The 15,708-nt window shown below is 39.4% G+C and overlaps 1 protein-coding gene across 3 annotated transcripts in view; it reads right to left on the reverse strand.

Moving 5' to 3' along the window:
* The window catches only part of CEP112 (centrosomal protein 112), a 421,494-nt gene that overhangs the window by 82,356 nt on the left and 323,430 nt on the right, over nucleotides 1-15,708 (reverse strand). For all 3 annotated transcript variants that reach the window (XM_039236017.1, XM_039236016.1, XM_039236018.1), the window contains one exon: nucleotides 8,105-8,254. In XM_039236017.1, the coding sequence (XP_039091948.1) occupies nucleotides 8,105-8,254 (150 nt within the window). The remainder of the gene's footprint in view (nucleotides 1-8,104; nucleotides 8,255-15,708) is intronic.

Below are 15,708 nucleotides of genomic sequence, written 5' to 3' on the forward strand. Positions count from 1 at the left end.
TCAACCAACTGAGCCACCCAGACGTGCCCTGCATTTAATCTCTTGCAGTGGGTTGCTCTGAAGTATAAGAAGACAAGCTAGTCTCCCACAAATAACCAATTAGAAAAGGAAGGATCATTGTTTTTGAGAGAGAGAGCATGACAGGAGAGGGGCAGAGAGAGAGAGAGAGAGAGAGAGAGAGAGAGAGAAAGAGAGAGAGAGAGAATCCCAAGCAAGCTCCATACTGCCAGCATGGAAATTAAGAGTCAGATGCTTAACTGACTGAGGCACCAGGTGTACCAAGAAGGAGTATTTTAGTAGCCTTTTCATATGACTGTGGATAGTCCTCCAGACGACATCAAAACTTGACAAGTGGCAGATTCTTTTATGTGTGTGTGTGTGTGTGTGTATAAGTTTATTTATTTATTTTGAGAGAGACAGAGATAGTGCAAGTGGGGGAGGGCCAGAGAAAGAGGGAGAGAGAAAATCCCAAGCAAGCTCTGCACTGTCAGCACGGAGCCCGATGTAGGGCTCGAGCTCACGAAATTGTGAGATCATGACCTGAGCCCGAAACCGAGAGTCGGGCGCTTAACCAACTGAGCCACCCAGGTGCCCTGACAAGTGGCAGACTCTTAAAAGTCAGTTGCACTATGCCATTTGAAACTCTTACTGTTGAACTCCGCACACCGCTACATTAACATCCTGTGTTCTCTTGTGCGCTCTGTGAGGATCTTGTACCCACATGCGATCTGGTGACACCAGGTACTGGTCATTTGGAAAACACTAGTTCAGTGCGTTACATACATCTTCCAAATGCTGATACGCTTCATTATATTTCTCCCCCTTTCTCCCCATTCACATCATTAGTAATGCCACTGACCTCATCAGAAAAGTCTTTACGTACTGGGAAGCTGTCAAACTTACAGTGCTGGTACCGGTTTTCCAAATTTCTGATTTTTGCTTGAAAGCTCAAATTTTATCATTAGTGACAATGTAGTCAGTGGCTGTCCTTGAAGTGCCAGGTTGACTTCCTTCCTTTTCAAGAACACCTCTGCCAGATAGTCAAATCTGAATAAGCACCGTTTGCCTGTCAATCGTTCCTTCCAAGCGCCTAGAGTTCAGCTCACACTCAGACAAATGCAGAACTGCTTTTCCCCGAGACGCCCGCCCTGCTTCAGTATGCAGCATACTTTGTGCGTACTTCCTATTAATATTAAAAAGATGTGTTCTCAAGGGCTGAGATTTAATAGAATTAATATACTTTACGGCTTCCTTTTTTTTTTTTTTTTAGAGCACATGTGTGTGGTGGTGAAGAAAATCATCATGACAGTTTAGTGACAATGTTGCATTTTGTGCTAAGGCACCAGCAGTTTTATCCACTGCTGGTTTTAAACCATCAGTGCAAATGTGAACACAGTGAAAAAGGCAAATGATGTCTTAGGATTAGTATGAAAATGGTTTTGACCTCGTGGAGGTCCTAAAGAGGTAGCCGGGACCCAGGGGTCTGAGGACACCCTGAAAACCGCTGATTTGGATCATGAAGTGTTTTATATGCCATGCTGGTAAGTATAGACTTTATCCTGCAGGCAATGGAGAGCCAAGGATAGATTTTAAGTAGCAAACCGCATGCTCGTATTTGTGTTTTCAAAAGGTTACCTTATGGACAGGGTCGGGGGTGGGATGGACGTGAGAGGGCTGAATTACTGGCAGTGGTTCACACAGGAGGGACTGTGATTGGCAAGGAAAAGATGACGGTTGGATGAAGAAGGTAGGAACTAGTGTTTGCGGAATGAGGTAGGGCTGCAGATTTCCAGCAACTGACTTCAGAGAGGTGAGGGAGGGGAAGGGTTCCTTTAAGGGGACTTCCAGAATCTGATGTGAGTGACTGGGTGTTGGTACTTTAATTCAGATTATTGACACAAGAAGAGGTTAGGGGCAACACAAGAGTTAGCCGAAGCTAAGTTCAGTTTACAGGATGTCTAGTTTGAGCAGCCTAATGGGTTGTCCAAGTGAAAACGTGCCAGGGTAGTTGGAAGTTTGGATTGAGAGGGGTACTGGGTAGCTCAGTTGGTTAAGCGTCGGACACTTGGGTTGGGATGAGGTCATGATCTCACGGTTTGTGAGTTTGAGCCCCATGTGGGGTTCTGCGCTGACAGTGTGGAGCCTGCTTGGGATTCTCCCTCTCCCTCTCTCTCTTTACTCCTTTCTCTCCTTCCCTTGTTCTCTGCCCCTCCCCTGCTCATGCTCTCTCTCTTCAAATAAAGGAATAAACTTAAAAAAAAAGAGTCTGGATTGAGAGCTCAGCAAAAAGTCTAGGTGGTGATGAAGATTCAAAATTCATTTGCATGGAAACTACATAGATGGAAGGGTGTTACTGTCCAGGATACGTACAGAGGAAACAGAAGAGGTCTTGCCTAATGCCAGTATGTGAGTGCTAAAAAGAGGAAGAGGAGATAAGGAATGGGAGTGGGAAAGAGGGTTTTGGAATGAGAGATGAACTAGGAATGGATTGCCAGGGAGCTGAGGGAGAGTTTAGAGACTGTTTACGTGGGAGATTAAATCACTGTTCATAGATGTTCATGGACTCTTTCTAGAGCGATTCTATAATTTCCCTGCCCCACTGATGTGGATGAAAATGAGGTTGTGGCCACAGGGATGTTTCTTCCTACTCATCATTTTGTACTCCTCATAATTCACCAGGAAGAGGATATCCTAGTTTAGGGGATTGTGCAGACATATAAAGCAGGCCTGAACTCTTTCCAATGCCTGGAGTCAAATGCAGCCAATCAACAGCCTGAATCCAAGCCAGCACTGTTTGTTATGCAGCATTATTGTAGCAACAGCTGACTAACACAGGTTCCTTTTTAAATGTTATTATAAAGGAGTCAAACAGGCTTCTAAGATCAAATAGTAGATTTTACAACATAAAGGAAGTAAGCAAATAAATGCTTACTGAAAAAAATGCACTGAAGCACTGAAATAGGATAGTAAGGTAAACAATACACACAAAAAACAAAACTCTCAAACGCCTGTTAGAAACATGATTCTGGAGCATACAGGAGGATTGCATCATGTTACAACTTCCCTATCTGCCAATGTCCCCCAAATCATTATTTGTTATGAGTTAAGAAAATCCTGAGAAATCTCATTAATATCACCAAATCTGGAAGAAAAAAAAGATACCTAAATAGGAGAGGGCATCTGATGTCACTCTGGGGTTTGAATTATCCCAGTTTGGTGTGGATCCCTGAAGTCCTGACCCCCTCACTTTTCTGGGAGAGAGAGAGCCTTGATATTTACCCATTTTTCCCTCCGTCCATCTCCTTTTCTCACAGTCCAAACTGAGAGAATTCAAATCCCACAGGGACATCAAATGCCTTCTCCCATTTAGGTAGTATGAACCCCAACCAGACTACACACACATCTCCCTGCTCTTCTTTTCCCTTCACTCAGGTTAGAGAAAATTCAGACGCCACAAATAAATTTTACTTCCAGAGAGGGGAGAGCCACTAGGCTTCTGAAACATATATTGAATATTTAACAGGTAGAGGTATTCTGGTTAATAACTGAATTTATTCTAGTTAATCTATCAAACAACAAAAATGAAGAGAGACTTCTTCAGGAATCTCTCAAAAAAAGAAAATCATTTACATGAGGCAAAACCTGGTCTGCCCAGCCTTCTCCACAGCGACATTAAATGCTAGGTGAGCAATGGTCATTGTCTCCGTGGGAAAACATATGAACAAGAACATGGTGCCCATTTAACGTGTCATTCAAACATAAAGGTTAATCGGCAGACATTCTTAAACATGAACAATTCAGAGATGATAGTACCATGACTTGGTACTAATGACTTGGCAAAAATGACTTGGCCATGAATTCTAGCCACTTAAGAACCAAATCAAAGTTTCAAACTTGAGAAACGGAGTCATTGTGGTAAAAGGTCTAGTGGTTATGCACCACATCTATTTAAGGACAGCATGAGTATTAAACTAGAGACTATGGTTATGGACAAATTGTGAATATCACAAACTGGACAGTGTAAAAATAATACCAGCACCCTGAGAGAAGGCAGAAAGGAGGGGTTATAGGAGGAAGTCTGAATGTACTAATGTACTCATTTTTCAACCCAATATCAAATTCTGTCCAGAAGTCCAACAATTCCTTCTTTTGACTCTAGTTCCTTTCATCTGTTGAACTGAAGTAAAATTAACTTAAGAGATCTTTCTAAACCAAACAGAAATACAGAATCTGTAGTATTATCTCATTTTGTGACTCTATTTGGCTTTCCTTTTCATTTTTTCCTTATATGTAGGATACCTGAAATCATGCTTACCTTAATGCTATGATGGTTATTTCTTTTTTTTAAAATTAATTAATTTATTTTGAGAGGCGAGGGGAGGAAAGGGCAGGGAGAGGGAGAGGGAGAATCCGAAGCAGGCTCTGTGCTGTCAGCACAGGGCCCGATGTTGGACTCAATCTCACCAACTGTGAGATCCTAACCTGAGCCAAGATCAAGAGTCAGATACTTAACTGATTGAACCACCCAGGCACCCCGTAAACCACATTTCCATTGAAAACTATCTTGTAAACATTTTCAATATCCCTAAATGTGCTTCTCCAACTCTGTTTTCAATATTGCATAGTTTTTAGTTCGTGTACCATGGCAAAAAAAATACTGAACGGAAACAGGAAATGCTAGTATTGTGGGTGCCTAGCATGTAACAGGACCTTGATAAATAGTTATTGGATAAATGAATGAATGAATACTAGAATGAACACCTTTTTGGATAGCTAAAGTTCACTGTGACCCTTTAACTTCCACTTTAGGGCAGTTTCTGGAAATGGGTCAAAAGTTGGGCATGTCTCTCAGGCAATTTAATAATGATGGGTATTGCCAAATTATTCTCCAGAAGTACTTAATCAGGTTATACTATACCACTCTGGTGGCCTTTATAAGTGGATTTTAGTAGACTACTTTATACCCTAACTTTTCTCCAAGGAATCACTTTAATAAAAGGTCTGTTGCTCCACAGAGACATTCTGGCCAGCTCTGGGAGGGTGAGAACCAGATTTTCTCTCCATCCTCATCCCTGCCCACCAGCTTGAGAGCTCAGCTCATTCCCAACCCGGAAAGTGGGCTGCAGTACATTTCATACTTAGGGTGCTCACTCCTTATACAGCACTCTCTGATTCTAATCTTTCAACAGTAATATTTAGTATCACAAAATATTAGGTGCACACTAGTTTGTTTTAATATACATGCAGACAAATACATTTGTTTTCAGAAAACCAAATACAAGCTTCATGGTGACTGTGCCTCTCTGTGAGTATTCGTATCTATCTGTGGATCTACAGGTATAAAAGACTCAACTAAAATTAGAGTGTCCAAATCAAACAACTGCTTCAGAAGTGCTAATACTATTCAGGCAGACAGAAAATTGAAGCTACCTGGGGTCATTGTGCACTTGGCTAATGACTGGCTTTCATGGACAGGATGCAGAGACCGGGGCATGTATAATCGTTCATGGCTAGGCCTTTCAAGTCAGGAAGACTGTGACTTGAACCTGGCTGTGACATCTGCCTAGTAGTATGAACTTGGGCTGGTTACATAACCTCAGAGCCTCAGTTTTTGCACTTGTAAGATGGGTATGTTAGAAATATCTTCCTTATAGGGGCGCCTGGGTGGCTTAGTTGGTTAAGCGTCCGACTTCACCTCAGGTCATGATCTCACGGTTTGTGAGTTCAAGCCCCGTGTTGGGCTCTGTGCTGACAGCTCAGAGCCGAGAGCCTGCTTCTGATTCTGTGTCTCCCCCTCTTTCTGTCCCTCCCCACTCACACTCTGTCTCTCTCTCAAATATAAATAAATTTCAAAAAATTAAAAAAGAGAGAAATACCTTCCTTATAAAGATTACTATGAGGCTTACGTGAGATAATGGTACTGGTGATGAATAAAAATGTCTGGCAGAATGCCTGGTACATAGTACATGTTAAGTAAGTATTAGCTATTATTCCTTTTATTTTTTTGTGACATAGTCTGGAAAAAAAAAAAGTAAGGCAAGGAGTGCTAATGAATTATTTATCTTAAGTAGGTTAGTAAAACAAACCCACAAATGTCATTCATTTTACACATAATCTAATTGAGTCAATCAAAAGTGAACTGTAGCTTATCTACATTATAATTTTAGTTATTTTCAGGTACCTGTGTTCTGGAGGTAATTAATATCACATGATATATAATTTAATATAATATGATGTGTGTACTTATATGCTACCATCTTTTGATTTCAGTCTTTAAGAACTGACACTTTTTTGGCAATTAGGATCACAATGTTTTTCCATTTTGACAGGTAAATGGATTAAAACTGCAAACATATTTAAAAATAGGCAGTTGTACTAATGATACTGCTTTCAAGATTTTTTTTTTAATCTTAAGAAACAGTACTAGAAACTATGCTGTTATGGAGTGAATTTATATTTTCCCTTTCTGTGTACATTTGGATTCAACTATTTATTTAAAATTTGGAACTTAGCCACCATATGGTATTTGGACATAAAGTTGAAAAGAAATTCACTTAAAATGAAATTTGTAGGGCAGTCTGGGTGGCTCAGTCAATTAAGCGTCTGACTCTTGATTTTGGCTAAGAGGTCATGATCTCACAGTTCCTGAGACTGAGCCCTGTGTCGGGCTCTGGGCTGACGGCAGAGCCTGCTTGGGATTCTCTCTGTCTCCCCACCTCTCTCTCTGCCCCTCACCTGCTCATGTGTGCACATTCACTCTCTCTCCCTCCCAAAATACATAAATAAACTTAAAAAAATGAAATTTTTATACAACTAAAAGAGTTTACAAAGTATTCAATTTGAAAGTGAAACAGTCATACGGATCAATGAGTATCTCCTATGCACTTATAAATGAGAAGAGCTTCAAAGATTTTTTTCAATTACCAGAATATAAAAAAAGAAAACTTTTTTGTCTCCTGTCACATGGAGGGGAAAAAAGCTCACTGATGACAATATAGAGGGGAAATCTCATTAAGAACAAAATAAAATAAGTCTTCACCTCTAAAGTGAGGAGGCTGGATGTAATAGCCTCCAAGATTTTGTCCATATGTGAAGGGTTTGTTTTTTTTAAAATTCCATTCAGTGTTATCCAGGCTAAAGACTATATTTTAAAAAGCAACTTACATTAACACTAACTTTTCCATAATTTACCGATTGCCCACAATAGGCTATAGAAAAGAAAGACAGAGGGGTTATGCAGAAAAGGGCAGCGATAAATCCCAAATGTTTCTTTTATTTTTCCTTGCTTTGTATGATTACTCGACATGCTTTAAGCATTGTTATAACAAAGTAAAATCACTGAAAAATAATCTTTTGCTGGAAATTCTTAGAAAAAAATTTTTTGTTCTCTTTTAAATCTTATTTATAAAGGTTTCCAGATGCTTATCCTCACAGATTAAGCACAGCATGATGTAGACACTTACAATAATATTCGCTGCTATGAAGCCAAGGGAAAAAAAAAAAAACTACTTTGAGATCTAACTGCCTATCACCTAAAGAATCAGGGTCCAGGGAATTTTCTGTTGCTATTAAAGGCGTGATTCTCTGAAGCCATTTGGAAACAGCCTCGGTTCTCAGCAGCAACGCATCTACCCTGTACTATGTCGAAGCACATCAAATGGCTGGTGTTCCAGACCTCAAACAGGTTATTTCTCATTATGTGAATGCATAATGAAAGGATGTGGGCAAAGAATAGAATGTAAATTGGAAGCTGACTTCTGAATTTATTAGCCAGCAGTACTGGGCTAAAACCATCTTCCTAATATCAGGAGACAGTTCCAAAGTGGTTCTCAAGAGAAAGGACAGGGTATTTTTCAAATATTTGTTCAATGTGAATGGACGGGGCTTGCCAAAAATGACTTTTTATGCAGCCATGTGATCTCTTAGAGGGAAGTCGGCCTGAGTCACTGGATACATCAAAGGTAGAGTCCAGTGAATGGAATTACTGCAGGCTGTGTGAACGGGCCAGATACCTGCATTCATCTGCCCACTGCTGGGATTTCAGCCCTCCTTTTAATTACATTAAAGCAGCTGGTACCACTGGTTACTGAAGTCTTCAGATTACCTTGATTGCTCGGTCATTATCTCTAATCAGCTGCTTCTTCTCATCTTCAAACTTCTGTATAACGTCCTGGAGCCGTCTTTCCGCAGCAAGCTGCAGCCGGCTGTTCTCCTCTTTCAGAGAGGAAATGGTCGTCTGAAGTTCTGCTATGATCTAAAATGAAAACAGCATGCGAGAACTTCAAATTCTTCAGTGAGAGGCATCTATTTTATATGTATTTATGCTTAACAAAAGAGCGGATTTGGCAAAACTCTAATCCACAAACTAAATATTTTCAATTAACATATCGCACACTATAATGCATGAAATTCCACACAATAAAAGACTATAATAAAACTGTGAATGGTGAACAACTGCTGAACCAATTATATTTGGAAGACATTTCCACTATAACATTCCACAATATTTACTCATCAGAAGAAAGAACATCTGTGATCTCAAAAATATGAAAAGTGTCAGATTTTATTTCACTGAGAAACAGACTTATTAGAATGAAAAAAATAAAAAGCTATTTTGCCTTTCCTAATACTTGGAACTGTAATAACCAAAGAAAATAATGAACGGACCTCATTCTTTAGAGTTTCCCAGTTCTACACAACAGGTTTTGAGTGCTCACTAACGTTTGTGCATTGTGCTAAGTGCCTTAAATTCCTATGTCATTTACAAACATTATCGTCACCCATCCTTTATAAATGGACAAACGGAGACACAGAAAATGGTTAAAATGTCACATTGCTGAAGGTGACATCCAACCAAAAAGACAGGCAGGACTTGAACCACACAGTCAGATCAACTGCCGTACTAATTGGTTCTTCTAAGTAGCCTTTGTTTTTCTTTTTAACAAGGTTTTGGTATGAAAGATAACCTTATTATGACATAGTTTGAAGTGAGTTGCCTTTTCCCTAACCTATAGGTATCCATGAAACTTTATTCAGAAAGTTTAATCTCCTCATTGGATAACTGGTTCTCTCCACAAATGGGTCCCCTCCAAGTTCTCCCAAGTAATCATCTGGTGAGGGACCTTTTTCGATGAGCTAACTGTGAATATCACTAGTGCTTCCTTGGGTTTGGATGTATCTTTTTCCTACCAAATTCAATAGTGATGACTTTTTATTTTTTTTTATTTTTTTATTTTTATTTTTTTACAAATAGTTTATTGTCAAATTAGTTTCTACATAACACTCAGTGCTCATCCCCAAAGTGCCCTCCTCCATGCCCATCCCACCCTCCCCCCCACATCCATCAGTCCTCAGTTTTTGTCAGCATTCAAGAGTCTCTCATGGTTTGCCTCTCTCCCTTTCCCCCACCATTTCCGCCCTTCTTCTCCCGCTTGTTCCTCCGTCAAGTTCCTCCTAATCCTCCTATACGTGCAAACATATGATATTTGTCCTTCTCTGCCTGACTTATTTCGTTCAGCATAACCCCCTCAAGGTCCATCCATGTTGCTACACATGGCCAGATTTCATTCTTTCTCATTGCCATGTAGTATTCCATGGTATAGATAAACCACATCTTCTTGATCCATTCATCTGTTGATGGACACTTAGGCTCTTTCATAGCAGCACTCTCCACAATAGTGATGACTTTTTAAAAGCAGGAAATGGCTGTTTCTTCTCATTTAAAAAAAGGGAAAAGTTGAGTCCCAGCTTAGAATAGAAGGCTATTGGTTCTATGCGAGCAAGGATGGTTGGTGAGATACATTGGACAGGTTAGTCACCTTCTTTGAGATTCAGTTTTTCCACCTAATACTTGATGACAAAAGTAGAGCACAGCATTATAAGGCAATAGATAAAAACTGTCTGGAGTCTCCCAGAAGCCAAGTCCTAGAGAAATGTCAGTTGTTATTATGGACATAAATAATAGCATATTTACAATAAAATATGGAGTATCTTCTGTTTTAGAGTGAGCAAACTCACTGTAACAAAGTTTAACATTTAGAATTTGTCAATAATCAAATGTACAGACCATTGGGAAATACATGGCAAGATACATCATAGCAGTATGTTAATATTTTTAAATACAAACTTGAACCTTCTGCTATGAGTGCAGGAATTCATTTGCTGAGAATAAAGATGTTTTTCATCTGTTTTCTGAATTTTGATTAAATGTTGTTCCCACGCTGGCATCAATTCAATTAAGTCTCATAGCGCTTCTATGAAACAGGGAAGGTTAAATTCTTATAGTGAATGTCAAAAACTGAGGCACAGAATAATCAACTCACTTGCAGTCACAGAACAAGAGGAGCCAGAGATAAGAAAGAGCCAAATTTCCTTGGCCCAACATGAAACTTAAGATTGATATTTTATAAGAGCATGGAGCCAAATAGTAAAAATAACTCACTCTTTCAATGACTATTGGAGTGTTTCAAGTTCAGTAAACTACAACTTGGTAGAAGTAGTAAGCCTAATTCTATCATGTGTTCACTGTGTGTGTTCAGTGTATGTGTGTGTACGTGTGTAAGGTGCGTGTACGTATCTGTGTGTGCAAGTGTATACGTTTGATGCTATGCAGCCCTATCACATGTGTAGATTCATATATCCACTACCACAATCATGTAATATGTTTCTAAAGTGCAAAATAACTTTGTTTCTTTAAAAAACAGTATGATTAGATTAGCTTTTAGTTGACCGAGACTAAAGACAAAAATATTTGAGAGGTCTTCAAATGACCGCAAGGGCATGAAACAAGGGTCTCTCATTTTCAGAAGCTTAATGACAGGAGCATATAAAAAAGAAATAAGTGCAGACTTTGGAAGACTATGAGCAAAGTCCAGGATGTTCTGAGGAGAGCGTGCTTGCTTTTGTGTGGAAAAGGAAACCTTGCATTCTTTGGGGGAATAATGAGATTCCTTGGAGGGAAGTAATGAGATTATCTTGGGAAAGTTATTTTAAAACCTTATGAAGATGATCTAGGGAGAATGTCAAAACCCTTCAGGTGAAACATGTTAGGTAGATGAGTAGATAAGTCGGTTGACAGACGTAACAGACAAGATAGATATGGGGAGGTGGTCAAAATGTGGACAATTTTTAAAACCAGAATTAAGATTTAAGATTGAGAAATAATACTAACTAGATTAATATCCTTCAGGTAAAGAACAAAACTCACTTGGTAGTAGACATACAGTAAAAGGCAATAGACTACATTCACCTTAGCTCAGTGCACATAACCAGCACTTAATATTTAAGTGGTGGAACTATAATCACAGTAAAAAAAATAATAATAATTACCTGGTAAATTATATTGAGATAATCTCACTTTTTCATTGAATAATAATGTAAGAAGTTTCTGAGAAAAATCAGAACTAATCTATGCAATCATGAACCCCACTAGTTTTGACTGAATCATAATTAAAAACCATAAAATGCAATGTCGCCACTCAACGGAATGTTTACCCTGTATCAGCTTCAGAGAAAGACGTGGATTCGAACATTTCCATGTGATATTAAAAGTTAATATTTTGGGAAGCAAAAGGAGAGCCATTTCAGGCTGCTGCTGTAAGCAACCTAACTCAAAAAAGCTGAAATAGTTAAATTACTGCTAAGTAGTTAACACGTGGCAAAAACGTTAGTGGTGTTCTTTAAGTATTAAAAACAGGATTCTGAATAGAGGTTAAGATTTCATCTTTAACTCACTCTGATGTTTTTCAGATTGTAGTATAGTTTGAGATTTTTATAAAATTCTTCTTTAAAATACAACAGACAGGGCCTCCTTGGGAAGATGTGGTGAACACTGAAGAGCTTCATAAAACAAGTGAAAGAAGGGCTCCTCGGCACCTTTGGCATTCTGGGTTGCTTTTCTGGGGCATGACATGAAGGCTGGGGGCACGTGGGACATGTGGACTATGACGAGGCATAATCCATGTCAGGTACATGTGAGCAGGTGAGAGCACTGGGGAGAGCCAGGCCCTTTGCAATGGGCAGGCTCCACTGGTATTCCAGCTCTAGACTCGTCTAAAACTCCCTTCCTTCTTGCAAAATGGCGCGCGCACACTCTCTCTCTTGGAAAAATGGCCACCAGGCGAGTCACTTGAGTGGGGACAACTGTGCTAATATTGAAAAGGCAAGGCTAATATGTACTATTAAGGCAAAAAGAACAAGTATGTGATTCTGATGGAGATTCCATTTGGGAGTGTGCCCAGAGATGAGGCAAACATTGCCATCATGGTGAACATTGGGAATCCCAGAAGGGGCACATTCCTGGGTATGTCAAGGGTTTAGGGTCCATGGTCCATTAGATCCTAAGACCTCGATAAACTCTCACAGATTAAGTAGCTTCTTGTATAGGGGGAAAATATTTAAAGTACTTTCCAAATGTGACCTGATGATCTCCTGGGTATCAATGCATTTGTTATGAATGTATTCATCATATCACTTAAAAAAAGTTTGTTTTTTTCAGAAAGGGAGTTTTTAAAAATCTGATGAACAGTTAAGCAAACTTTGCTTCTGGTATTCTCATCTTATTTAAAACATTTTTTTTTATGTTTTTTATTTATTTTTGAGAGAGAGACAGCATGAGCAGGGGAGGGTCAGAGAGAGAGAGATACAGAATCCGAAGCCAGGCTCCAGGCTCTGAGCTAGCTGTCAGCACAGAGCTGATGCTGGGCTCGAACCCATGACCTGAGCCGAAGTCGGACGCTTAATGACTGAGCCACCCAGGTGGCCCTGCAATTCTCATCTTAGATACGAGTTAGAGAGGCCAGAAAACTAACACCGGAAAACAGAAAAAGTCAATCTCTGGTTTTGTTTGCAATGTTCATTTTCAAATAATCTGTTTCCTTAAACTGACTGGATTATAGACCAATGTTTCTCAAATGCCAGTACAGAGATACAAATATACACATACATTTATAGACATATAAATATTTATGTGTATTTAGAGGTGGGCCAACAAAACATTATCAATGTAAGGTTGTCATCCTACCTTTTATGAGGAGGATGGACTTTATTATGTTATTACACTCTTTCAAAGATTTTTTTCTTTTTTGGTGTTGCACTGCTCTTTGATGTATGAAATAATGGCTATGGGACAGGATAGCTTTATTAGTTGGGTTTTTAGCCTCCTCCTCCCCCTGCTGCTTCTTTGTACCTTTACTTGGGGAAATATGTAGCAACTCCCTCCCTCTCCAAATTTTGCAGGGAGATTTTGTCAATTCTTGAACACCCAAAAGTAAATTAAAAATGTCTTATTGCTTCCCTATCCTTTTTATTCTTTGTTTCCTCCTTTCTTTTCTCTATTCCAATCTTAATACTGCTGCCATAGGAGTTAACAGTTATTCAATGCTTTACTGTGTACTAAGCACTCTGTACTAAGCACTTTTTTTGCATTACATTACTTAATACTTATAACTATCCTATGAGGTAAGTACTACTCCCTCATTTTACAAATGAGGAAACTGAATTCCAGAGAGTGCAGGTAACTCACTCAAGGTCCTGTAAGTAGTAGGGCTGGTATTCAAATTTGGTTCTGATGGATTCCAAAGCTTAGGTTTTCTTCCACACTAACTTATGTTTAATTTGCTTTAATATGAACTAATCAGGCTTCTTCATACATTCCTTGAGATAAATACTCCCATTTACACTCTCATTATTTAAGCATTTTTAGCAGCTATCTTACATCTCACTTTCGGTCTGCCTCCCCCATTTAACATAAAGCAAAATTAACAGGACTTGAGGGCATGGCACTTGAGGATTTTTCATGTTTTAGTCCAAACTTTAACTATTGTAGTAATAATGTTTCTCTGATTAGAAGAATCTTTTTCAGTGGGGTGCCTGGGTGGCTCAGTTGGTTAAGCATCCAACTTTGGTTCATATCATGATCTCATAGTTCGTGAATTCAAGCCCCGCGTTGGGCTGTCTGCTGTCAGAACAGAGCCCACTTAGGATCCTCAGTCTCCCTCTCTCTCGCCCCTCCCCCCAAAAAATATTTAAAGAAAAAAAAAAGAATCTTTCTCAGTGATTACAAAATGATATTTCCTCATGTTTCTTCTTCAAGAAGGATCTGGAATAATGGCAATCAAGACATACTCCTCATCTTTAATTATTATTATTTTTTTTTACAAATAGTTTATTGTCAAATTAGTTTCCACATAACACTCAGTGCTCATCCCCACAAGTGTTCTCCTCCATGCCCATCCCCGCTCCCCCCCACATCCATCAGTCCTCAGTTTTTGTCAGCATTCAAGAGTCTCTCATGGTTTGCCTCTCTCCCTTTCCCCCATTTCCCCCCTTCTTCTCCCCCTTGTTCCTCCGTCAAGTTCCTCCTAATCCTCCTATACGTGCAAACATATGATATTTGTCCTTCTCTGCCTGACTTATTTCGCTCAGCATAACACCCTCAAGGTCCATCCATGTTGCTACACATGGCCAGATTTCATAGCAGCACTCTCCACAATAGCTAAAACATGGAAAGAGCCTAAGTGTCCATCAACAGATGAATGGATCAAGAAGATGTGGTTTATCTATACCATGGAATACTACATGGCAATGAGAAACAATACTCCTCATCTTTTAAATAAACACATATAAGTCTTCACTTAGACAAAGACATTCTGCTTTCCAAATGGGATGTATATTACATGACATATGCACCTTTTAGAAATAACTGTATAATCTAAGAAATTTCATGATAGCTATCACCAGGGTTCTGCTATATTTAAAAATGGGAGGGACTGGGCCAGGCTGATGGCGTCAGGCTCTGAGCTTCTCCTCCCAAGTCAGATGCGGGTGGGGTCCTGGCTTAGTCACTTGCTGAGTCCTGTGACCTCACATCTCTGAGTCCGAGTCTCCTCAACCGGGAAAATGGAGCCAGTAATGGTTCCTAACCCCAGAGTTATCGTGGACGAACATGAATGAACACTGTGTCAAAATGGTCAGTGCCCTGTGTAAAATTTCTGATTTTATTACCAGTTTTTGTCATTGTGTTGCTCTTACCACCACTGTGTGGTAACTTATAAAATGGTACATAAATTTCAGTTCATGGCCACACATCACTGCGTAGATGCAAACATACTATGAAAATCTGATTTTGAAAATCATTAGATACGATGCCCACAAAAGTGAATGGCTTAACCTATCCGCCAATGCAATGAAAATCAGCACTTTTCATTCTAGAATTACTCATAAAACTAAGGAATGCTCGGGATTCCCTAAATGATATTATAGGATATTATTGTAACAACTGATGCAGAAAAATGATTTTAAGCGTCATAGGTCGAGTTGAGACAAGCATTCAGTTATTGGCCTTGTCCGAAAACGACCGTAGCAACAGCATGAAGCAAGATAGGAATGTAGGGACTTGTGATTCTTCTTTTCCCCCAAAGGAGTCAACGGTCAAGCAGCTAATTTAACCCAGAGCATTTCTCATCTTGAATTTTGTTGTTAAGCATTCTTAGGTGCAACTGAATGGAATATTGCAAAAAAAGTACAGATGGTATCAAAGTGCTTACATCACAAATGTAGGTGTGTATTTCCCGCCCTTGTGAAATATGTTGCAGCCTGGGCTTGTTCAAGCGCACAGGCTGGTTTTACAACATCTGACTCTGTGTGTGTGTGTGTGTGTGTGTGTGTGTTAGTTCAAATGGTTCGATATGCCTGACTTAAAAAGTCTTT

This window comes from Hyaena hyaena, unplaced genomic scaffold (assembly GCF_003009895.1).
Source record: "Hyaena hyaena isolate Hyena2069 unplaced genomic scaffold, ASM300989v1 scaffold_104, whole genome shotgun sequence".
NCBI classification, from domain to species: Eukaryota; Metazoa; Chordata; class Mammalia; order Carnivora; family Hyaenidae; genus Hyaena; species Hyaena hyaena.